General features: G+C 39.3%; 1 protein-coding gene across 9 annotated transcripts in view; it reads right to left on the reverse strand.

The window, feature by feature from the left end:
* Positions 1-25397, reverse strand: part of USP8 (ubiquitin specific peptidase 8) — a 48515-nt gene that overhangs the window by 3215 nt on the left and 19903 nt on the right. For 2 of the 9 annotated variants that reach the window (XM_006085972.3, XM_023751661.1), the window contains 11 exons: positions 24523-24685; positions 20797-20941; positions 19907-20124; positions 13342-13926; positions 9917-10003; positions 8882-8959; positions 8215-8477; positions 5016-5228; positions 4119-4329; positions 1200-1436; positions 339-481 (listed from right to left, as the gene is read on the reverse strand). In XM_006085972.3, the coding sequence (XP_006086034.1) occupies positions 339-481; positions 1200-1436; positions 4119-4329; positions 5016-5228; positions 8215-8477; positions 8882-8959; positions 9917-10003; positions 13342-13926; positions 19907-20124; positions 20797-20941; positions 24523-24685 (2343 nt within the window). The remainder of the gene's footprint in view (positions 1-338; positions 482-1199; positions 1437-4118; positions 4330-5015; positions 5229-8214; positions 8478-8881; positions 8960-9916; positions 10004-13341; positions 13927-19906; positions 20125-20796; positions 20942-24522; positions 24686-25397) is intronic. The other 7 variants (XR_002828536.1, XR_002828535.1, XM_023751660.1 and 4 more) reach the window with 7 other exon arrangements.

Raw genomic sequence — 25397 nt, forward strand, 5'->3', positions numbered from 1 at the left:
TTTATCTGCTAAAATGTTATATTAAATAACATATTAATACATTTTCACTTATGTTTTGTAATGATTTAAAATTTTTATATCTGAAATGCAATAATTTAGTTTCACTGATGTTTTAAAGACAGAATTACATGAAAGAGTGGTGGTATCATTTTGCTCTGTTACTGCAAATACTAAGGTGAACCAGAGTCTCATCATTTTGCCTTATTCCCCTGGAGATACCCTAACCAGAGAAATCTTCCTTGATGATGCATCCTTAGCAGGCAATACCACAAAGTGACTTAGAATAAAGGATTTAGAATTCCTTCATCTAAACAGGTAGAAAATATTGTGCCCTTTACCGTTTCAGATGTACTAAAAGCACAGGTGGTAACTTCCAGATTTCTATCTTTTTTAGAGAATCCCTTCGAGCTCTGCAATGACTGCAGTAAAACCTGTTATTATCTGTGAGTTTTTCTTCTTTGGAAAATAACCTAAGGCAATCCTGGAGGGCAAAAAGAAGTAGTAGATACTCATTAATTCATTTCTTTAACACAATGTCATTGAGCATCTATTCAGTAATTTACTCTGCCTAGATGAAGGGTACAATAGTAAACTAGAACAAAATAGTTCCTGCCCTCACAAAGTTATGATCTGGTGAGGAGTGCAGACCAGAGAGCCTTCACTGACACCACAGAGTGGCGAGTGCTGCCTGTGGTGACTAGAAGAGGTACTGCATCTCCTGAGAGCATACTTCTTCTGGGGGCTCAGGGAAGTCTTACTGGAAGAAATGACATCCTCAAAGAAACTAACATGAGAGATCAACAAGCGACCTAAATCACATTGCTGTTGTATGGAAAACAGGATGTTCATTTGATATCCCCATGTAAAGCAAATTCTTATAAAAAGAAGACCTAAACTAAAGTCAACATAATTTTCAATTAACTTTAAAATACAAACTTAAAAAAAAAAAACCCACCTATTATTTATCAGCTCTGAAAGAATATTTAATAAGAAAATAGATCTGAAAAACAAAAGAATTCTTTCTTGGGGAAATTTTTTTCTAATCCACATAAGCCTAATTAAAACAATTTATGTGTTAGTTTTACCTATGTTTATAGGGGTAAAAAAACAGACATAAGTGACTGAATAAAGTATCTCTTTATATGCATACAAACAGTGTTTTTATTCAGTAAATCCTTTTCTCGCAATCATCAACTTACCTGTAATGTACATTTACTAGTGGATGCTAGGGGTAGAGACAAGTACATGAAGGCCTCAAATGTCCTAGACTTTCTGTGACAGGTGAGGCACTGTACTGTGGATTTGAACTGACCCTGGAAAAGTGCTACAATAATGGATTCATTGAGCTGCTTGTGTTTCTGCCAAGCATGTTCTGCTGCTTTAAAGTCATCAAGATGATCATTATTTTCTTCTTTATGTCGCTTCCGATTATCAGCCTGGAAATAAGATTATTTAAACTCTGTATTAATATCTTAAAGTCAGCATGGAAATATAAAATTGACAGAAATGTATTAAAGACAAACACTTCGCGGATTTTGAAATACTTCTGATTCTTTTCATAAAGGAGTTCTAATCTCATTAAGCACTACAAAAAAATTCTAGCCCAAAACCCCACTTTATCAAAAGAGTGTGACTTGTTGGAATTAATACATTTTTATTTAAAAAGCTTAAAAGTCTGATTTTAGAAACAGAAAACATGCTACATGTGGCTGGGAGTTTGGGCTACAACTAGACAGATGTTATTGTGCTGTCCTAGTCTTAGGGATGCGCGAGCGGGCGCGCACACACACACACACACACACACACTCTGGAGGCCCAGTGCACGAAACTCATGCACTGACAGGGTCCCTAGCAGCTGCTGGCCAGGTACTCCCTCCCTTCCCCCAGCCACCTGCCAGCACCAGGGCTCCCCTCCCTTCCCCTGGTCATCTGCCGCTGCCAGCCAGGGCCTCCCTCCCCTTTCCTGGCTGGGCCGCCCCCTGGTCAACTCCCGGAAGAACTCTGGTCAAGGGGATAATTTGCCTACCATGCTTTTATTATATAGGATATTCATATCCTCTCACACATATACAGAAGATACATATACACACCCCTATATTTATGTTTATGTATGTAAAAGTGTGTGTATACGTATTTATGGAGGACAGCTTGGTGCTAAAAGGAAACCATAGTGTTTAAACAGATTGGTCACTTATGTAGAGATATGCCACAATAATCATCGTTGACATGAATCATTTGTGGTTACGTGGAATACTTATTTTAGAAAAAAGTATCATCTGTATATATAAAAGCCTAAGCAACTGGCCAACAGCCGACCATCCAGTAGCTATGATGCGCACTGACCACCAGGGGGCAGATGCTCAATGCAGCAGCGGAAACCACAGGCATGGAAACATGGAACAGACTGATGAATCTCAGAGGGAAGGAGGAGGGGGGAGGGCGGGAAGAGATTAACCAAAGAGCTTATATGCATACTAGAGGCCTGGTGCATGAATTCGTGCACTGGTGGGGTCCCTGGGCCTGGCCTGCACCCTCTTGCAATCCGGGATTCCTTGGGGGATGTTGGAGAGCTAGTTTCGGCCTGATCCCTGTAGGCCAGGCCGAAGGACCCCACCAGTGCACGAATCTGTGCACCAGGCCTCTAGTACAGTGATGGCGAACCTATGACACGCGAACTCATTTTTTTGGTTGATTTTTCTTTATTAAATGGCATTTAAATATATAAAATAAATATCAAAAATATAAATCTTTGTTTTACTATGGTTGCAAATATCAAAAAATTTCTACATGTGACACGGCACCAGAGTTAAGTTAGGGTTTTTCAAAATGCTGACATGCCGAGTTCAAAAGGTTCGCCATCACTGCGCTAGTATAATAATACATAAAGAACATAATAAATACATATAATATGCAATCTATACTAATAAAAGCCTAGGTGGCCCTCGCGCGTGACATCATCACAAAATGGCCGCTACAAGATGGCCACGTGCACAGCGGAGGTGGGGCCTGGGGGCTGCTCCGCGCAGTGAGGCCTAGGGGTCCCGCAGCTCTGTGTGACGCAGAGGAGGCCAGTCCCAGCGTCTGGTCGTGGCAGGGGAGGGCAGGCAGAAGTGGTAAGGGGCAATCAGGCAGGCGAGCGGTTAGGAGCCAGCGGACCTGGATTGTGATTGGGATGTCCGACTGCCGGTTATCCCTCGAGGGGTCCCAGATTCGAGAGGGTGCAGGCTGGGCTGAGGGACAACCCCCCTGCAGCCATGCACGAATTTTGTGCACCGGGCCACTAGTAATATATAAAGTAATAAAAAAGATGCTCGGGCTGTCCACAGTTAATCTTGTATAAAATCCTATCTAATAAAAGACAAAAAGGGTAATTGACTGTACCTTTGCTACGCTTCCCATTGGCTAATCAGGGCGATATGCAAATTAACTGCCAAGAAAGATGGTGGTTAACTGCCAACAAAGATGACGGTTAATTTGCATACGTAGGCGCCAAGCAATGGAGTGAAGCCGGCTGGCCCCAGGCAGGAGCAGGGAGCGAAGGCCGGCGCAGCGAGCGACGAGCAAAGAGGGAAGCCCGCCGCACCGGCCTCCGCCACGCCCCCGGGGCCCACGCGCGGCAAGTGAGGAACTAAGCCCCTCGCCTGCCGCGCCAGCCCCTCCCGGCGAAGAGTGAAGGCCTGGGTTCCGGGCGCCGGAGGAAAACTTGTGCCAGCAGCCAGGGGAAGGGGCCTCCCAGGGGCCCCAGACTGCGAGAGGGCACAGGCCGGGCTGAGGGACCCACCTGAGTGCACAAATTTTTGTGCACCAGGTCTCTAGTCATGTTTATTATTTTCCTTTCACATACATGTGGGTCACAAACACAATAACTATTTTAACATTTATAAATTTCTCACAATACAACTTGCTAACATTTTAGTGAGTAACTACAAACTGTATATACTTCTTCAAATACTAGACCAATTTGATATATGTGTTTTATAGTTTCACGCATTAGTACAAAGTCACTAGACATGATAAACTAGCACTGAACAAGCACCAACTATAATTTTAAATTGCTATAAAAATTACATGTTGAACCCTAAAGAGCCTTTGCAACTTAGAACAATCACAATTCTTACTTTATTTAGATCTTCATGGAGACCGTCCATTAGGAACAGAAGCAGTTCTTGTGAATCTTGCTGGCTGTATCCTGCAAACTGGTCATTGATCTTCCCAATGGTGATTTTAAAGTCTTTCGGACTGATATATCTGTACTGTCCTGTCCATAATGCTTTCATGATTATGCCAAATTCTTCTGCCACTTCACCTTTATGACCCAACAAATTCGACCTTGGCAAATAAAATTACAAAAAAGCAATAAAGGAAGTTATAAGCAGTCAAGGTGCAGTGGGATCTTAATGTCAACATTAAATTATTAATGTACTATGCCTTACGCTAAAATACTTATTCATAGGTTTATTACCAAACACCCATCTAAATCTGACTTTGATTACATGCCTCTGACTAGCTTCTTTATGGCTGCCAGCACTTTACTGTCTCTTCTTACTCGTCGACAGGCTCCAGTTTATGGCTGTGAAGGTCTAGCCTCTTGCACTGCTCCTTTCCTGTCTGTCCTTTATTTATTAGAGGAGGCTTTTCAAGAAAAAAGTTATTTTCCCCTTTCCTACTCTGACTTCACTGTAAGGAGCTAGGTGGTTACATCACTCTTAAAAAAATTTTTTTTTAAATTGATATCAGGGAGAGGGAGAATTAACCATTTGTATGCCTTAAACTTCTATAGACAGAAGCAGTGGACCTTTTTAAATTAAATTTATTGTGGCAGTTAACTGGTTAATCATTGACCAGCTGCCTCCTGCACCCACCCTACTAGGGATCGAGCCTGCAACCCGGGCATGTGCCCTGACCAGGAATCAAACCGTGACCTCCTGATTTATAGGTCAATGCTCAACCATTGAGCCACACCAACTGGGCTATATCACTCTTTTAATATTATACTGCAAAAAGTATTTCTTTACCTGTTAATATCATCCTGATAACAGTTTCGGTTGAAATAATCAGCCAAATGTGTAGCATTACATAGGCACTGCAGTATTGAGTTCATGTAACAAGTATTTCCTAAATTACGAAGTCCAGTGAGAGCTGGTCCAGATCCTCCAAACACAGGATTGAGGTTCCGAATCTGAGAAGCAGAAAGCCTTGTGATCTCAGCTTTAGGATAGCATGCTGGCCTGAGGAAGAAAAAGCATACAAGATGTCTTAGAATGCACAGCATGTGAAAATAAGGTTTAAATGACAAATGGCAGCAAACTCTAGGATGTGCACTATAGTACACACTAATTTTGTAAAGTGTTAATAACTTAGCTCTAAGGTCCTAGGTCTTACTAAACATTTACCATCTAGGTGACACATATTCTGTGACCCTCCCATGAAACAAATACCTTTAACCCAGTGGTTCTCAACCTTCTGGCCCTTTAAAACAGTTCCTCATATTTTTACCCCCAACCATAAAATTATTTTCGTTGCTACTTCATAACTGTAATGTTGCTACTTTTATGAATCGTAATGTAAATATCTGATATGCAGGATGGTCTTAGGTGACCCCTGTGAAAGGGTCGTTGACCGCCAAAGGGGTCGCGACCCACAGGTTGAGAACTGCTGCTTTAACCTCTTTTGTGGGTCCATGGGTCTTACAGACATCCTGAGATAGATCTCTGCTTCTCATAAATAGGTAGAGTCTTATAGTAAAGAAGCCTCTTTCAAACTCCGTTAAATGATTCTGGGAAGTTTAGTATTACCAAATGTTGAATTCAACAGAATGCAAAAAAGGAATAAAACACACACACCTGGGTGGGCAAAAGTAGTTTATATGGAAAATAATACATTAATAAATAATAATACAAGAATAAACTCTGGCCGAAACCGGTTTGGCTCAGTGGATAGAGCGTCGGCCTGCGGACTGAAAGGTCCCGGATTCCGGTCAAGGGCATGTACCTAGGTTGCGGGCACATCCCCGGTGGGGGAGGTGCAGGAGCAGCTGATCGATGTTTCTCTCTCATCGATGTTTCTGACTCTCTATCTCTCTCCTTTCCTCTCTGTAAAAAATCAATAAAAATATATTAAAAAAAAAAAAAAAAGAATAAACTCTGGCCCTAACCAGTTTGGCTCAGTGGATAGAGCATCGGCCTGCGGACTGAAGGGTCCCAGGTTCAATTTCGGTCAAGGGCATGTACCTTGGTTGTGGGCACATCCCCAATGGGGGGTGTGCAGGAGGCAGCTGATCAATGTTTCTCTCTCATCAATGTTTCTAGCTCTCTATCCCTCTCCCTTCCTCTCTGTAAAAAATCAATAAAATGTATTAAAAAAAAAAAAGAATAAACTCTGTTTCATGTACTCACAGTTGTAAACCTGTATATTACTATGGAGTATATCAAAGGAGGAAGAGGTTATTTGGGTACTATTCCCTAAGGTTGAGAACTGTGCTGACAAATATGGTAGCTATTAGCTACAGAGGGATGGATATTTAAATTAAAAATATTAATAATAAAAAAATTTCAGCTCCTCAGTTACACTAGTCACAATCCAAAGTAGCCACTACCTCACTGGAGGTACAGATCCAAAACATCTCTATCATCAAAGAGAGAATATTTCTATCAACATGCCTACTGGGTAGCATTAGACTAGTGAATGCCTCAAAGACTTTGTCATTCAGGATATCTGAACTACTGTAGCATTAAGAAAAATCTTAACTGGTAGATCTTTCTGTTATTATTGATCCTAATCATTAATAGTTCCACCCTGAAGGAATATATATATATATATATATATATATATATATATATATATATACTTTTAATATATTTTAATAGTTTTCAGAGAGGAGAGGTAGAGAGAGAGAGAGAAACATCAATAATGAGAATCACTGATCAGCTGCCTCCTGCACACCCCCTACTGGGGATCGAGCCCACAACCCAGGCATGTGCCCTTGACCAGAATCAAACCCAGGCCCATCAGTCTTCAAGCCGAAGCTCTATCCACTGAGCAAAACCAGCTAGGGCCATCCTGAAGGAATATTGAGAACACACTGAACTATATTTCAATTCCTTTTCTTTACATGTGCTCAGGTGTTTGCACTCATTTACTCTCTCTCTGTTCAATATATATAAAAATACATAAAGTGCACATGTAATAGTCTTTAAAACTGTGACATTAACAAGCTTTATTAAGAATGATGATGCAAGAAGCAGTAGCCCTGTAAGTTGATTGGTGTTAAAAAAAAAAGAAGAATGATGATGCAAGGAATTAAATCTCACCAGTTTTAATAGTGAGCCCTAACATCTGTAACTACATTTACAGATTAAAAAAAAAAATCTCCCAAGTAAGTCCTCAATTGGCAATGTAAGTTCTCATGAGGAAAATATATCAACTACATTTTGGGGAAGTATTACCAAAGGGACCAAAAAGACAGCCTAGTTGGAATTCCTTAGTAATTAACAAGGTGTATATTATAAACAGGAAAACAAAGCCATTTATTTATACTTCCACCTATTCCCCTCCCCCAAAAGGTAAATATTAGCAGTGGTAAGTGGACTTAAATATTATCTCCTCATAACCCTATCGATCAGAAGCTGGGAACATTAGAGTATTCAAAAGAGACAAAGCCAGGAACATATAACAAGATACTGTTTGGGGAAACTAATGAACCTATGGATCACTGTTTGTGAACAGCATAGCAGAAATGTAATGAAGGAAAAGGGAACAGAATAAGGGTTAAGAGCTGACACACAGTACAACGCTTGTTATTTTAATACTATATAAGTTTGCTCCCACATTACTAACTTAAAAAAAGTTTAGAATCTGAGAGGTGCAACAAGGTAAACTCAACAAGCTTATAAATTATGCTCCTTAAAAAGAGATTTAAGAATTATGAAAACTTCTAGGTAGTCTATAGCATAGTGTCTTAAAATGTAATAATGAATATACCTTTATATCTACTTAATGCTTATGATAATCTTCTCTGACATATTTAAATTAGCACTTGGGAGAAAAACCAAGGACATTTTAATCCAGTAATTTATTTTTCCCTCTATAGTAAATAACAGTGGCTGGTGAAGCCATCCACAGAAATTTCTAACTCCATGACATAAATAAGTTATGTTCAGAGTAGCTTACAAATGTAGCAGATTATTCTAGTTTCAGGAGTTAGGATAAACTTACTTGTTTTCCCGATTGACTGTTGGAGTGACTGTTGGCTTCCTCTTTTCTTCCTCTTGGATGGCCTGGGTTATATCTGGGGAGGAGTAGGAGCGCTTCAGCTTGGACGGTTCCCGGTCCCGTTCAGCAGGGATCTGTGGCTTGGCTTTATGAGTTGGAGGGGTGGAAGGAAGTGCAGATGAAGGAGCCATTTCCGGTGGATACATATGAACTGAGTTGGTGGGTGAATGATAATAACGAAAGGTTCCAGTGATTGGGTCAAGAAACTTCATTGGAAAAGAAAAAAAAAATATAGAAACAGGTCAAAAAACAATGACCAGTATGTGAACAAAAAAAACACTCAAAAGTATTCCACTACTAAATTTGCTTTTGAATTAAAATAATTTATATAGAATGGTGATAATCACTTCTATAATTAAACTTCCAAAAAGCTTCAGGTTTTAAATGACAAATGTCAGTAATGCTCACATATATTACACACAGCATTTCAGATTGGATACTCAAAAATCTAACCCTGCTATAATTAGGGAAATGAGCTAAATCTTCTATAATGAAACAGAACTGAGTGCATTAAAAATGTAGAATAAACAACAAAAAACCTTCCCCTCCCCCACCAAAGAATACAATGACCATGTTATGTATTTATTTCTGTGCTAATTTTGAATTTTACCTTGACCCAGCCTAAAGGCAGTCCTGGTACGATCCTCCCCATTTCTTCACTTCGTGCTCTTGTCAAAGGCTCCCGGGCCTTGTTTATTTAAAAAAGAGAGAAAAAAAATCTGATTTTTCAATAAATTTTGTCATATACAAACTTAAGCTACTTGTACCAGAGAACCAAAAGCCTTGTGTTGGTTACCCTTTATGTATTATTCTTAAATAAAGCTCTTAAAAACAGAGGCAAAGATGTCTCATAAAAGGCCTATTTCAAAAGTTGTGATGAAATATACGTAAAATTTACCATCTTAACCTTTTTCTTTCCATCTTAACCATTTTTAAGTGGCATAAGTATATTCACATTGTTGTACAACCCATCTCCAGAACTCTCTTCATCTTGCAAAACTGAAACTCTGTACCCATTTAAACAACTGCCTACTCACTCCATCCCTGGACCCCTTGCAATTACCACTCTAATTCCTATCTCCATGAATTTGACTGCTTTAGGTACCCTACACAAATGGAATCACAGTTTGTCCTTTAGTGACTGGTTTATTTCAGTTAGCATAACATCTTCAAGATAGATCAATGGTGTAGTATATGTCTGAATTTCCTTCCTTTTTAAGGCTGAGTGATATTCCATTGTTTGTACATACCACATTTGTTTATACATTCATCTGGTGATGGTTACTTGGGTTGCTTCCATCTTTTAACTACTGTGAATAATACTGCTATGAAAATGAATGTATAAATATCTTTTTGAGGTCCTGCTTTCAATTCTTTTGGGTATATATCCAGAAGTAGAATTCCTGGATCATATAGTAAGGCCTAAGTATTTTTTAATTTCGTAAAATAAATAGAATATACTACTGTACTTTAAATAGGAAGACAAACAGCATATAATCATGTAAAAACAAACACAAATCAGCTACCAGAGGCAGCAAAGATTCCCTCAGAGAGATTATAAGATGGAGAATGAATGCTAGGGTAACAATTAACATATGGTATGTTATAATCCATGTTTTTCTCCACCCAAGGAACGACTACTTACTTTATTTTTTTCAGTGTCTTCCGTATTCTCTCTAAAAGTTCCAGTCTTTAGAATTCCACTTTCTGGCTGTCCTTTAATCTTAACAGGCTGTAAAATTATTAAAATTTCCGAAGTGAAAAAACAGTTGAATTTCCCCCCAATATACACCTACTCACCTAATATAAGCAAATTTACCAAACTGAAAATATAAGAGAAAAAATTGAGACCTCTGAAAAGTTTATGCAATTTTATTGTCAAAGTAAAGGTGGTAGAGCCCATGTGAGATTTCCTAATACTAAAGATAAAGAACTAAAAATTTCTGATGAATCAGTAGGGTAAAAACACTGACGCAAGTCACAGTGGATTGTGAAGCACTGATTCATAATACATGACAAAGTACAAGATATTAGTCATTAGTATAATTCACCAAGTCCTCTTTTGAAGAATAAATAAATATGCTTTTATTTAAACCTCATATGATTTTGGTTACCTCGAAGGTGGCATGTTCCAAAAATAAAACATGTATTAAAGAGAATAAAGAGATTGTAAAATTTTATAGTGATATTCAAAAGTGTAAAATCCCACTTTACTTCCTCTTGGAACATAGCATAATTTATTTTACAAATTCACTTTAACCTGGCTGGTGTGGCTCAGATGCATTGTCCCATGCATCAAGAGGTAACCAGTTTAATTTCTGGTCAGGGCACATGCCACCATTACAGGCTCAATCCTCAGTAGAGGCTGTGCAGGAGATAGCCGATCGATGTTTCTCTCTCATCAATGTTTCTTTCTCTCCTTCTCTTTCTAAAAAATCAGTAAAACATTTAAAAAATTCACTTTATTTTATAGTTCATTTAAAAATAACCACAGTAAAGTAAAAAATGTGTAATAATTTTTTAGAGATAATTATTCATTTTTTAAAAAATATATTTTATTGATGTTTTACAGGGAAGAAGGGAGAGGGATAGAGAGTTAGAAACGTCGATCAGCTGCCTCCTGAACACCCCCTACTGGGGGTGTGCCTGCAACCAAGGTACATGCCCTTGACCGGAATCGAACCTTGGACCCTTCAGTCCGAAGGCCGACGCTCTATCCACTGAGCCAAACTGGTTAGGGCAATTATTCATTTTTTTAAAAAAATATTTTTTATTGATTTCAGAGAGGAAGGGAGAGGAACAGAGAGATTGAAACATCAATGATGACAGAAAATCATTGATTGGCTGCCACCTGCACACCTCCTACTGGGGATTGAGCTTGCAACCCGGGCATGTGCCTTTGACTGGAATCCAACTCGGGACCCTTCAGCACGCAGGCTGACGCTCTATCCACTGAGCCAAAACGGTTAGGGCATGTGTAATAATTCTAATAAAATTTATTCCAGAATAAATTACATATTTTGCTCACTTTTAAAAGAAGCATACAATGAAAAAAAAATAGCAACATACAATGAAGGCAATCTTAACTTTTCCCCCCAATAATAAAAGGCTAATATGCAAACTGTCCCCCTGGGAGTTCGACCGACCAGGAGTTTGACCGCTGACCACCAGGGTGCGGTGAAGAACGAAGAATGGCCCCAGCCGGGGGAAGGAAGGCCCCGATTGGCCCTGATCATGGCCAGGCCTACGGACCCTACCTGTGCACGAATTTCACACACCGGGCCTCTAGTGTGTTATAAGAAACATCAAACACTATATGTGGTAATCTTGGGGATATTTAGATCTGTAGGAATATTTGGCACCTAAACTAAATGACCCCAGAAATATGAATGCTTTATGTTCTTTATGTTCTTGTGACTGCCTACCGCTAAGTATAGCAAGATGGAAAGGAAGTCACTTAGGAATCTCACTGCATATGTGATCTTAGGCAAGTTAACCTCTAAACTTCAATTCATTTGTAAATAGAATAGCTCATGGAGTTATCAAGAGGAGGAATAAGATAATGTAGGGAAAAACATTGATCTATAGTAGCTACTCAATGAATAATATTTAAATAATAAGAGCTCATAAGTTCTGATTCTCCTATGAATAAAGTACTAGTACATGGGCTTCATTTCTCTAACTTTGGGTGTTTAGAAAGGTTACTGTATGGCAGCTATATTTTTGATAGCTAAGGTTACCAGATCAGAGTTCCCTGGATAAGTGAGGCATTAATAATTGTTAACTTTGGTATATGCCTGAACTGCTGCTTGAGAAGTATAGAAATGAACAATCTTTAAATATGGCATTTCACCTTCCATCAAAAGTCATTTTCGCACTACCAAAATTGTATTTCCATTTAAATGTAGGTTAAAAAGGCTGTAACTATTCCTGCTTTTATAGAAGCTTATTTAGTGTTCAAAAGGGAACACTAAATAACAGAGAGAAAAAATTGACAAAAAATATCCCCAATAGTTAAAGAAACCAATTTTGGGGGATAGCCCAGGGCAGAGAAAGGCTACATGAATGGGTTTATTGCCAGTATTCTTGATTACATGCCATTACAAACAAAATGGCAGACCTGACCAAAAAAAGTTTTAAAAAATCACTGTAAACAAAAAAATGTCAGGCCATTTAGATATCAGATTTAGCATATATTCTAAACAGATACAAAATCTATTATATAAATACTAGAGGCTCGGTGCACAAAATTCGTACATGTGGGGGGGGGGTCCCTCAGCCTGGCCTGCACCCTCTCCAATCCGGGACCCCTTGGGGGACATGCTTCTTGCAATCTGGGACTGCTTGCTCTTAACCGCTCACCTGCTTGCCTGCCTGATCACCCCTAACCACTTCTGCCTGCCTGATCACCCCTAAATGCTCCCCTGCCGGACTGATTGCCCCTAATTGCCTCTGCCTCAGACCCAGGACCCAGGATTGCCTCCTCCGGCAGGCTGCAGGCACCTGGGACCTGGACTGGCTTCGCCCCGGCTGGCCACAGCCACAGGGGACCGTGGGCGGTGGCTTCGCCTGGGCCACAGCCGCAGGCGCCCGGGACCGTGGGGCAGGTAACTTTTCTCCCTCTCCCAGTCTGCAGGCACTGGCGCCTGGGACCGCAGGGTGGGCGGCTTCTCCTGGGCCCAGCTTTGTCTGGAAGGATGTCCGGATGGTCGTCTGGTCTAATTAGCATATTACCCTTTTATTAGTATAGATTGGGCACCTAATTCCTCCATAGAGAAAGAAAGAGTGTATTTCATTCTAGTCTTTTGATGATCATACATCAAAATAAAAAGAATGTTGCTATTCATTTCAATTATTAAAATTATGTTGTATTTCACAGACATAAAGAGCAATTCCATTCTCAACCAATCAAAGGAGAATATGTGAGCAAATGCAGATGGATCCGTACAAATCCCCCTCTACCAAACTACTTAGAATGCCTGCCCTGTTTATGGAATCCTCCTGGTGTCATCTTTTTATGTACATTTTATTTCCCTTAGCTGACAATTAATACTGTTTATGTCTGCTTACCTTGCCTGAACTTGCATCTCCTGTCACAGAGGAATGGGGCACATCTCCCACTGACTTTTTCTGTACCTCGGTGGTGGGACACTTTCCCCCCCTGTCTTCCACAGATTTCTTGGCATTGGTAGTTTCATGTTCATTTTTACTTTGTCTTTTTACTCCTGTTATCTCTCTGTCCCACTTTGCTGAGATTTCTTTATCTTCTTTCTTGGCCTGTTCACTCTCTCTCTTTTCCAGTTCTTCTTTTACCTTTTGTTGCTTCTCTATGATTTCATTTTCTTCAGCTTCTTGTTTCTTTCTGGCTATTTGTTCCTGTTCTTCTCTCCTCAGTTTCTCTTTCTGTTCCTCTTGCTGTCTTTTCCGAAGTTCTTTTTCTTGTTTGTTTTTCTCCATTAAAAGAGCGGTTTCTGCATGAATACGAGCTTTTTCTTCATCTGTTAACATGGCAGTTGGAGGGGGAAGTACTGGCTTTGTGGAACGATCAGGAACAACTTTTCCATTCTGAGGAAACTGTTGCTCATGATCTGTACTTTCAGATTTTATTCTATGATCTTCAGGCAATCTGACTGCTGGTTTTTTAGTACGATCAATCTATAGCAACAAAAACAGAACAAAATATACTTTTGTCAAAATCCAGGAACTCATGTCTTGAAGTCAAGTTGTGATAAAAAACAAAAACAAAAAAACCATCACTTTATGGAGACATCTGCCAGAATATCTACTTGTAAACTACCCTCACGAGGCACTTGGCACTCTCAATTCCACCCATTCAGTATATCCTGGTGTGTTCTGTACATGGAAGAGTTCATCCTAACACATAAATCCTAGACCTGGGCATACCTTGACTTAGGTTCCATTACTACATATTCGGTTGCCTACTCAATAACTTCATGTGAGTATCTCATATATAACACAAACCTAATATGACCAAAGTTGAATTCCATGATTTCCCCCCACAAACATGGTTAGTTTGTGGATATAAACACTATCAAAACAGCAGCTCAAACTAGAAAACTGAGTCTCATATGGTCTCCCCTGCCCTTCTGCAGTCTGATGATCTTCCTCTATCTCTCCCTCCTTCTCCATTAGCAATAGCCAAGTCCATGCCAACACTCTCTTACATAGCTTCCAACCAGTTGCCTCATTCCTTCTCTTGCCTCCCTTCTATTTCTCTACATTGTGGCAGAGCAATAATTTTAAAACACAAATCTATGTTCTTCACCTGCTTAAAACCCTATTTTAAACAGCAACTCATTGTACCCAGATTACATCAAAATCCTTACCATGGTGGTCTCACCTCTGCCTATTTCTCCAATCTTATTTCACACCATCCTATACACCAGCCATACTTTCCTTTTCACACACACCCCATTCTCATTAAATATACTGGGGTGACACTGGCTAATAAAATTATAAATTTCAAGTGTACAATTCTATAATACATCATCTGTGTATTGTATTATATATCCATCTGCATTTTCACCACCCAAGTCAAGTCTCCTTCCGTCACCATCTATCCCCCTTGACCCTCTTCTACGACCTCCCACCCCCTTCCTCTCTGGTAATCACCATACTATTGTGTCTATGAGGGTTTTTTTTCTTTGCTTATTCCCTCCACCGTTTTCACCCAATTTTATTTGTTAGTTTATTCTGTTCATTAGATTCCACATAGGAGTTCCTATGGTACTTGTCTTTCTCTGACTTATTTCGCTTAGTATAATGCTCTCCAGGTCCATCCACACTTTCTTCTTTTATTTTTATTATTTATTCATTTTTAAAAAATTGAGTTTATTGGGGTGACATTGGTTCACAAAACTATACCGGTTTTAACTGTACAACTCAATAAAACACTATCTGCACACTGCATCATGTGCCCATCTCCCTAAGCAGTCTCTTTCCGTCATTTTCCCACCCCACTTTGCTCACCTCCACCTATCCCCTAAGCCCCTTCCCCTCTATCATCACTCTGTTGTCTGTGTCTTTGTGTTATATCTATATATATAAAAAACTTAAGTGACCAAATGACTGGTTGCTATGACGTGCACTGACCACCAGGGGGCAGACGCTCAATGCAGGAGGTCAGTGTGTTCCCAAAGCAGGAGTGCCACTCAACTGACAGTTGGGTGCCAGACACCAGGCTCACAACTGGCGAGCATATCTGTGGTAGGTAGCACGAGCCTCTCCCGCCTCTGCAGCAGTGCTACTGAGCGGCAGCAGGCGAGGTGGGGCCAGAATGAGTGGGAGTGGTGCAGCGCCTGACCTGGGCTCAGGCTCCTCCCTGGCTGCCTGCTGCTTTGCGCACTACTATATCCCTTGAGGAACAAGCCCGATCCCTGCAGGCCAGGCTGGCATCCCCGAGGGGTTCTGAATCACGAGAGGGTGTAGGCCAGGCTGAGGGACTCCACCAGTGCATGAATCCATGTACTGGGCCTCTAGTATATATATGGGTGGTTTTTTTTTGCTGAATCCCTCACCTTCTTTCATCTAGTCCCCCAACCCTAGTTCCCTCTGACAACTGTTAGTCTGTTCAGTGTCTATACCTGTTTCTATTTTACTCATCAGTTTATTTTGTTCATTAGATTCCACATACGAGTGAGAACGTGATACTTGTCTTTCTCTGACTGGCTTATTTCATTTAGCATAATACTCTCCAGGTCCCTCCATGCTGTCTCAAAGGGTAAGAGATCTTTCTTTTATACAGCTGCATAGTATTCCGTTGTGTAAATGTAGCACAGCTTTTTTATCCACTCATCTACTGATGGGCACTTGGGCTTTTTCTAGATCTTGGCATTGCAATGAACATAGGGGTGCATGTATTTTTTTGAATTAGTGTTTCAGGTTTTTTAGGCTATATCCCATAAATGGGATCGCTGGGTTAAGAGGCAGTTCCATTTTTACTTTTTTGAGAAAACTCCATACTGTTTTCAACAGTGGCTGCACTACTGAATTCCCATCAACAGTGCATGAGGGTTCCCTTTTCTCCAAGTTCTCAAGGCACTTGTTGTTTGTTGATTTATTGATGATAGCCATTCTGACAGATGTGAGATGGTATCTTGTGGTTTTCATTTGCATCTCTCTGATAATCAGTGACTTTAAGTATTTTTTCATGTGTCTATTGGCCATATGTATATACTCTTCGGAGAAATGTCTATGCAGGTCCTTTGCCCATTTTTTAACTGGGTTGTTCGTCTTCCTGGTGTTGAGTTGTATAAGTTCTTTACATATTTTGGAAATTAATCCCTTATCAGATGCATCCCTGGTGAATATGTTCTCCCATGCTGTAGATTGCCTTTCATTTTGTTGATGGTTTCTTTTGCTGTGCAAAAAGCTTTGTAGTTTGATGCAGTCCCATTTGTTTATTTTTTTCTTTGTTTCCCTTGCCTGAGGAGATACACTGGCAAAATAAATTTTGCTACAAGAGATGTCTGAGAGTTTACTGCCAATGTTTTCTTCTAGGATTTATATGGTTTTGCATTTTAAGTCTTTTATCCATTTTGAGTTGATTCTTGTTAATGGTGTGTGTGCCTGTCCAATTTTCATAACACCATTTATTGAAGTCTTTACTCCTTTGTATGCTCTTTCCTCCTTTGTCAATATTAATTGACCATAAGGCGTGGGTTTTTTCTAGGCTGTCTACTCTTTTCTACTGATCTATATGCTTGTTCCTCAAAGATGCTATGCTCCTTCCCAACGCAAGCTTTTATATTAGCTATTCATCTAGATAATTCCCACCACAGCATTACATTTTGGTGCAAATATCTTTCCCTTAGAAAGACTTTCCTGATCCCTACACTAGCCAAGTATCGTGATATCTATATACTCTCCTAACACCCTATTCTTTTCCCTAATAGTACTTACTAGAATTCTGATTAAATAATTCTAATTATTTGTTTAAAACCTTCTTCCCTCCTAGAATATAAGTTTCAGTGCTGAATGTGTAATAAATACTTATATTGTTGTGAGAATGAATAAAATATTCCTAAAAGATAAGATCCTAAATACAAGTTGACCAGTAAACCACCAAAATTCCCGATTTAATGTGTTAAAATGTTTATTATTTCAATTTAACTGCATACTAACCCTACAAAATCTTTAGAAGTGATGTTAGCATAATTTTTGGTGAGGACAGTTTACTAAAACAAAAATGAGAACTTATAAGAATATCTTCTAATAACAACCTGCATAGCGGTCCTATAAAATGGATTGTATGTTTTTCCACTAAAAAATGATACCATAGGAAGAAGTTAGTGAAGGAAAAAAATCATTCCTTTGTTCCTCACTTCTCTTTTTGCCCCATCACTTAAAAAAAAAACAACTGGCCCTGACTGGTTTGGCTCAGTGGATAGAGCGTCGGCCTGCGGACTCAAGGGTCCCAGGTTCGATTCCAGTCCAGGGCATGTACCTTGGTTGCGGGTACATCCCCAATGGGGAGTGTGCAGAAGGCAGCTGATCGATGTTTCTCTCTCATTGATGTTTCTAACTCCCTATCCCTCTCCCTTCCTCTCTGTAAAAAAAATCAATAAAATATATTAAAAAAAAAAAACTGCTCTAGCTGGTTTGACTCAGTGGATAGAGCTTGCGAATCTGGTCAAGGGCACCAGCCCACAACTATGGGCTCGATCCCCAGTAGAGGTCGTGCAGGAGGCAGCCAATCAATGATTATCTCTCATCATTGGTTTCTCTCTCTCCCCCTTCCTCTCTGAAATCAATAACACACACACACCTACCTACACTAATAAAAGAGAAACATGCAAACTGGTGTCACTCTGCTACGCCCACCAGCCAATCAGATGAGTATGCAAATTAACCAACAAAGATGGCAGTTAATTTGCATACACAGGCAGGGAGCAAAGACAATGTAGAAGGAAGCCAAGTGCTGCAGAAGGGAGTGAAGCTGTGGAGAAACAAGCGGGGTGGTGGAGATGGGAGGGAAGCAAGCGGGACGGCGGAGGAGGGAGCAAAGCCCGCCTCAGCGGGTTTCACTCCCTTCTCTGCTTTGCTCCGACCGCAGGAAGCCCTATTCTTGCAGGATTCTTCCTGCAATGGGCCTCTAGTGTGTGTGTGTGTGTGTGTGTGTGTGTGTGTGTGTGTGTATTTTTAAAATCTATTCTCCCTTCTTGCTTTCTACATTTGAGAATGAAGTGGGAAGAACCACTATGAAGATGAGGTTATCTATAAAAGGTTAAATAGAAACCAAAATAAATGTTTCCATACACATTTTGGTAAATCAATCCTTTTTTCCTTAATCTTAAAAGCATATCTACGATCATGTTACTTTCAAGTTTAAAATTCTTTAAATGTTTTCCTTGAGCCTACAGGATAAAATTCCAATCTCATCCAAGTCTCTTTTGATGACTTTTGCCCATCTTTCCATTCTTACCTACTATTAGTCACCTTACTCAACAGACAGCTGCGTCCAAGCATGCCAAAACTACTCACGAGCCCCAAAGCATGCTCTGAGCCTTTAGTCATACAATTTTCTACTGTCTTTTCCATCCTCAAATCTTACTAAACTCTTAAAGCCCAGATAAAAACTCCATAAAGACATTCCCCTCAGTCAGAATTTCTTTCCAGTGACTACTAGAAAAATTATGATATTCTGCCTTATGCTATGGCTGATTTTGTACAAGACTCTCCTAAACATCAGACAGAATCCATGGCTTAATCATATGTGTAAACCTTCATGTTGTTTCATATAGAAAATCTTCAAAATATGTTTGATAAATTGCACATATCTCAAAGTCACAAAGGAATAAGGGTTCAATAACACTGATTAAATTGAAAAAGTGTAATAACATAAGCTTTAAAAATTCTAAAATTTTTTAGATTATTATTGTTAATACATGCCTGTTATTTATGTGCCAAATTCTAAGGAAACAATTAAAGCATTGTTTCAAAACTAAATACTGACATTACCTATTTATCATCTGTAAGACAAGCTATTTGGGAAAATACTGTGGGTTAAATAATAATACACACACAAAAAAAAACACCCCAAAAACAAAAATCCAGAAAACTTTAGAGTTGTTCAAGTTTACTGTGGTAATAATATAATCTTTTATTGGTATTGCCTGCAGTAAATAGACCGCCAGCTAGGTTTAAAAATCCTTCCAGTTATCTATTTTAATATTGCTGTATTAAACAGAACTGAATTATAATAAAAATATTTTACCACAATAAAGGTACCAAAGCATAGATTCTTTTCATTGATATTTTTCTTTTTAAAATATTACAGGTTATATATAAACCTTCACTTCTATTCTATGTATTTAAAGAAAAGAGACAGCCTTGGCCAATGTGGCTTAGTTGGCTGAGCACTGTTCCATGCATTAAGAAGTCACTAGTTTGATTCCCCAGTCAGGGCACATGTCTGGGTTGCGGGCTCGATCCCCAGTAAGGGGTGTGTAGGAGGCAGCCAATTGGATGTTACCCTCTCACATCGATGTTTCTCTCTCCCTTCCTCTCTCTCTAAAATCAATAATAAAAACATTATTTTTTTAAAAAAGAAAAAGAGAATGAAGTGAGAAGAAACACTATGAAGATGAGGTTAACTATCAAAGAAAATTCATACCTGTGGAAAATTCTTTACAATAGGCACTGGCTGAATTATGGGTGAAACATCAGACTTAGAAGTAACAATTGGTTCAACTGAAGTTGGTAAAGTCAATTGTCTCATTCTCTCATCTTGATTGTTTATGAATTCTATATTTTCACCCAGAGGAAGAGGTGGCATCTGTGCAGCAGGTTTAGAAGGAACTGGTTCTTCCAGTGAGGGGTAAGTAAAATCCACTAAAATCCCCAAAAGAATAATAAGAAATTAAAAGAACAGCACACCCCATAAACAGTACTGACATAACTCATGCATGCTGTATGTGATAGTTAAATGTAAACTAAATGAGGTAACAATAGTATTAAAAAATTTAAAATTAGGGGACTCAAAAAAAAAAATTAGGGGACGCTTTCCCCCTCCCCACGTGGGAGTCTGTGCTGTGAGATTCTTTTCCCTTCCCCACATGGGAGTATGTACTTGTTCTTCAATAAATTTCCATCTTTGCTTAAAAAAATAAAATAAAATAAAATTTAAAAATTAGCCCTGGCTGGTTGGGTGTTGTCTGGTGCACCAGGAGGCTGCCAGTTTGATTCCCCATCAAGGGCACATGCCCAGGTCGTGGGCTTGATCCCTGGGAGGGGTCATGCACGAGGCAGCCTATTGATATTACCCTCTCACATCCATGTTTCTCCCTTTCTCTCTTTCTCCCTTCCTCTCTTTCTCTAAAAATCAATAAACTGTTCTTAAAAAAATAAAAAAGAATTAAACAATAATTCCTTTTTATGCCTGAAAACAAGTTACTAGCTAATAGAACAAATGCACATATAACCAATAACATTATCTTAAGAACATAAATAATTTAAAGTTTATTTTACTGAAGCAGTTGTAATAAAAAATTTTCACATACATACATGAGATAGACACCTCTTCATTCTTGCCTCGTGGGGGTGGAGTGACTTTAGCATTTGTTGTGTACTGGGGATAACAAAGAAGCCAGTTTTCATAGCCTCCTTCTAAAACCAAAGGCTCGTTGCGCAGGACAGTTTTAGTTTCCCACTATAAAATAAGGAAATAGTGTTTTTAATATGGCAGCCAAGAACACACAAACCTGAATTTAAAAATTGCTCTCTTGAAGATTTATCTTCTAAATGATAAAAAAAAATGAGTGGGCACTAGCTGGTTTGGCTCAGTGGATAGAGTGTCAGCCTGCGACTGAAGGATCCCAGGTTCAATTCTGGTCAAGGGCACATGCTTAGGTTGTGGGCTTGATCCCCAGTTGGGGACGTGCAGAAGCAGTCAATCAGTGATTTTCTCTCATCAACGATATTTCTATCTCTCTTTACCTCTCCCTTCCTCTCTGAAATCAATAAAGATATATTAAAAAAAAATTGAAAGTGGAATTAAAAATTTAACATTAAATGAAACAAATGGGTAGATCAGATTTTTAAAGTCAGACAAGTAATCAATTTATTTTTCTTAGAAGAAAAATAAAATAAGTCTATATGCAATAAAACCCATCCATAACCTCACTACCCAGAGATACCACTTTAATATTTCAGTTATTCTTACTTTCCTACAAAGATATACAGGTTTTTAAAATTGTTTTTACAAAACAATGAAACTTTTATGATGATGCTTTTATCTTATGTCTATTTTTTCAAAAAACATATTTATTGATTTCAGAGAGGAAGAGAGAAGGAGAGAGAGATAGAAACATCAATGGTGAGAGAGAATCACCGATCGGCTGCCTCCTGCATGCCCCCCACTGGGGACCGAGCCCGCAACCCAGGCATGTGCCCTTGGGCAGAATCGAACCCGGGACTCTTCAGTCCACAGGCTGGCGCTCTATCCACTGAGCCAAGCCGGCCAGGGCTCTTATGTCTATTGTTTATTAATAAAGAGCTGTATGTCATTTGTAATAATCAGCTAATATTCTATTGTATACACACATACACATACACCAAAACTGAATTCATCATCTGAACACTTATTTTCCCCATTTAATTATAAACATTGAAGATCCTTCCTTATAAATGTATACACCCAATCAACTCCATTAGGGAATGTCCCCAGAGGTGGAGTTGCCAAGCCAATGCACATGAACATCTTTATATTGTTAATCTTTGAAAGGATCCTAAAAAAATACTTATTTTTGTAGAATAATATCCCAGGAGTAGAACTATTGGTTTAAAGTTTGGTAGATGCTGCCAAATTGCCCTTCAAAAGAACAATACCAATTTATATATTTATTAACAGTGTATGAGAATGCCAATTATAAATCTCTACAATTTTTCCAAACTGGTGGGCATAAATGCTCTTTTGTTTTAATTAGCATTTGTTAGTGGAACTGAACATCTTTTAATATGTTTATTAGTCATTTATATTATACTAGAGGCTCAGCGCACGAAATTGTGCGGGTAGGGTCCCTAGGGCCTAGCCTCCTGCAATCAGGGCCATCTTCTTGTCAGTCCCATTCGCCAGTCCCCAGGTTGAACGCCGCCTCTGCCACTGGGCTGTCAGGCCATTGGGATCACCAGCTCAACCCCGGCTGCTCAGGGGCTCAGGCCTGTGGGAAAGCAGACGCCAACGACTTCACCTCCACATGCGTGCGCCGCCCACTAAGGGGCGCTCACGCTGCTGCCGCTGCCGCTGCCACTGCCATTGGGGCTTGAGGGGCTGATTCGCCCGAGAACTACCCGCCCGGCATGAGAGGCACAGAGTGGGCAGCGCGTTCCATCAGCGGCCAGCCTGGCTACGCCCATGGAGGTGAATTCACTAGCACCTACTTTCCCACTGAGCCCCTAAGCAGCTGGGGATGAGCTGGTGAACCCAACAGCCTGACAGTCAGCCCGGTTGTCCTGCCACCCACGCTGGTCCCCCCCCCCACCCCCCCCACCCCCCCCTCTCTCCCCCCACCCCCCGCCATCCATCAGAGCCTGTGAGCCGGGACCAAGAGATCAGCCTTTCAGCCTTTCAGCCAGCTCACCAGTCCCCAGGCTCGCTCCACCCCACTTGTGGGCCAGGGGAGGGTGTGGGGGCGGCGGAGGAAGGACCAAGAGGTGCTCAATGCACCTCATGGTGATTGGTCGTTTGGTCGTCACGGACACTGGCTTTTTATATATAGAAATGATTTAATCTCATCTTTTGCCCATTTTTCTACAGAGTTTACTATTTTGTTAGTAAACAGTAAATGTACTTTGAATATTTAAGAAAATAGGTCTTTGTCATATGTTACAAAATCTGTCCCGATTGATTTTTACCTTGTTTATGAAGTTTTTAACACAGATATACTGTCTTTCCTTAATGGTGTTTTGCTTTAGGATCAAGAAATGAAAACACTTTTTTCCCCCAGATAATAAAAATCCTTTCCCCTAGTAGTTCATTGTTTTAATCAACATATTTATATCTTTGACTCATTTGGAGTCTAGTGTAGTCTAAGAAATTAAGGTACGGATCCCTTTTACTTACTGGCTAGCCTGCTGCTGTCCCTAAACCATTCATTTAAATCCATCTTTTCCTCACTAATTTGTTATGTTACCTTTATCATACACTAAATTCTCAAATATCTGAGGTTGAACTTTATGAAATTGCTTCTTTTGTAGGCCAGTAGTAGTTAAATATTGGCACTTTCATTTATCAACCTATCCTTGAGTATATTTCTAGATTCTCTATTATATGTGTATATGTATGTATTTTTAAGATATATTTTTATTAATTTCAGAGAGGAAGGAAGAGGGAGAGAGAGATAGAAACATCAATGATGAGAGAGAATCATTGATTGGCTGCCTCCTGCTCGACCTCTACTGGGGATCGAGCCCGCAACCCGGGCATGTGCCCTTGGCTGGAATGGAATCTGGGACTCTTCAGTCCACAGGCAAACACTATATCCACTGAGGCAAACCAGCTAGGGCTAGATTCCCTATTTTAAAGCATGAACTGTTTCAAGGCTTTTAAGACTGCCCTCCTGGAAGAAGACAATGTTCCATCAATTGACCCTCCTTCCAGCAGGTAAGTTTTATTCTTACCACATTCTCACCAGCATTCAGTGCCATCACTGTTTAATAATTTAACAAATTAAACTGAGTATTTTTATCTTGGTTCATCTGATCAGTGAAAATGGTATTCATTGGTTCAATTTGAGTTTCTCTGATTTGATCACTTTTATGTTATTATCACTTACATATCCTTTTATGTTTATGTCAGAATAAAATAAGTCAACTACTTATTTTATCATTTCATCTTAATTTTCTTATTTATTTGTAAAATCTCTTCAGATTTTAGGCAGATATCTTTCTCTTGGTCTCTGTCGTCTTACTGTATTTTTTCACATCTAAGTTTTTATTTAATGAAGTCAAATCAATCTCTTTTTTCTTAGTGACACCTTCCTTTGTCTTTGTTTCATAATCTAATTCTTAAAACAAAAAACAATTTCTTTTTTCAGATAAGTTCTATTCCTGAAAATTCTAATATTCTGCTTTAGACTGTTGTTATTTCAAAATTAGTCTTTTATATCTAAATATCAAAAAAATCTACAACCAAAGCATAATGGATCTTCTTGTGCTTAACTAGTCAACATACCTTTCTAACATTCAGAGAAGGCTTGCAATTATAGTAAACTAATAAGGAAACTTGCTAACCTTGAAAAGTGCATCTTTCAGACTCCGTAGAGTTGTTCCAAGTTGTAAATCTTTTGTAGAACTAAACCAGTCAAGAAGTACCACATAATCCACATTCCCCCTCTTCTTCCATTTGTCTTTAGAGTCATCTGGGAGTTTTGCTTCAATCCAATTAGCAGTGATTCTGAAATATATTAACATTTATATTGGGGCAAAAGTAGATGAGAGGTCCTAATATACTAATATAAGACACTGAGTTTTGTTCTACAGTCTGTATAGACTATAGCAAACTTTAAGACAGATTTCTTTCTAAGGTCAGACTATGTGTTAAGATATTAAATACCCTAAAATGTTTAATAACATCACAACTGCATAATATTGGAATATATTTTAGTATTAGAGACTAAAATTTTGACCCTTTACCAAAAAATGGGGGCCAAACTGAAAACAGAAACCCTTATGAGCATCTTTCAGCCAAGTATAAACGACTGGAAGATCATCCAGGTAACATTATTTATATTTCAGTTCTGATACCTATAATTAATAGTTAACCAAATACCCAAATATTTAACAAACACATACAGCATTTATTATGTGCCAGGTACTATTCCAAACGCTTTATTCTGAATCTCACAACAATACTATAAAGTAGGCATTGTTATCCTCATTTTATAGATGGGGAAACTGAGTTCATGTCCAAGCTCTTTGCTGCTTTGTTGTGTTGCCTCTTACATCATCAACTGCGAATATTATCAACTCTATGATAAAGCATGCCGTTCATTTCCTCTTTTGCTTACAGAATAGCTGAAGTTCTTCCTGAAGTCCTTACAATGGACCTGCCACATGGTCCCTCCCCCAAATCCTATTCTCTCAATGTCCTCATCATTAACTATGTA

The sequence above is a fragment of the Myotis lucifugus genome, unplaced genomic scaffold (assembly GCF_000147115.1).
Source record: "Myotis lucifugus unplaced genomic scaffold, Myoluc2.0 scaffold_23, whole genome shotgun sequence".
Classification (NCBI taxonomy): Eukaryota; Metazoa; Chordata; class Mammalia; order Chiroptera; family Vespertilionidae; genus Myotis; species Myotis lucifugus.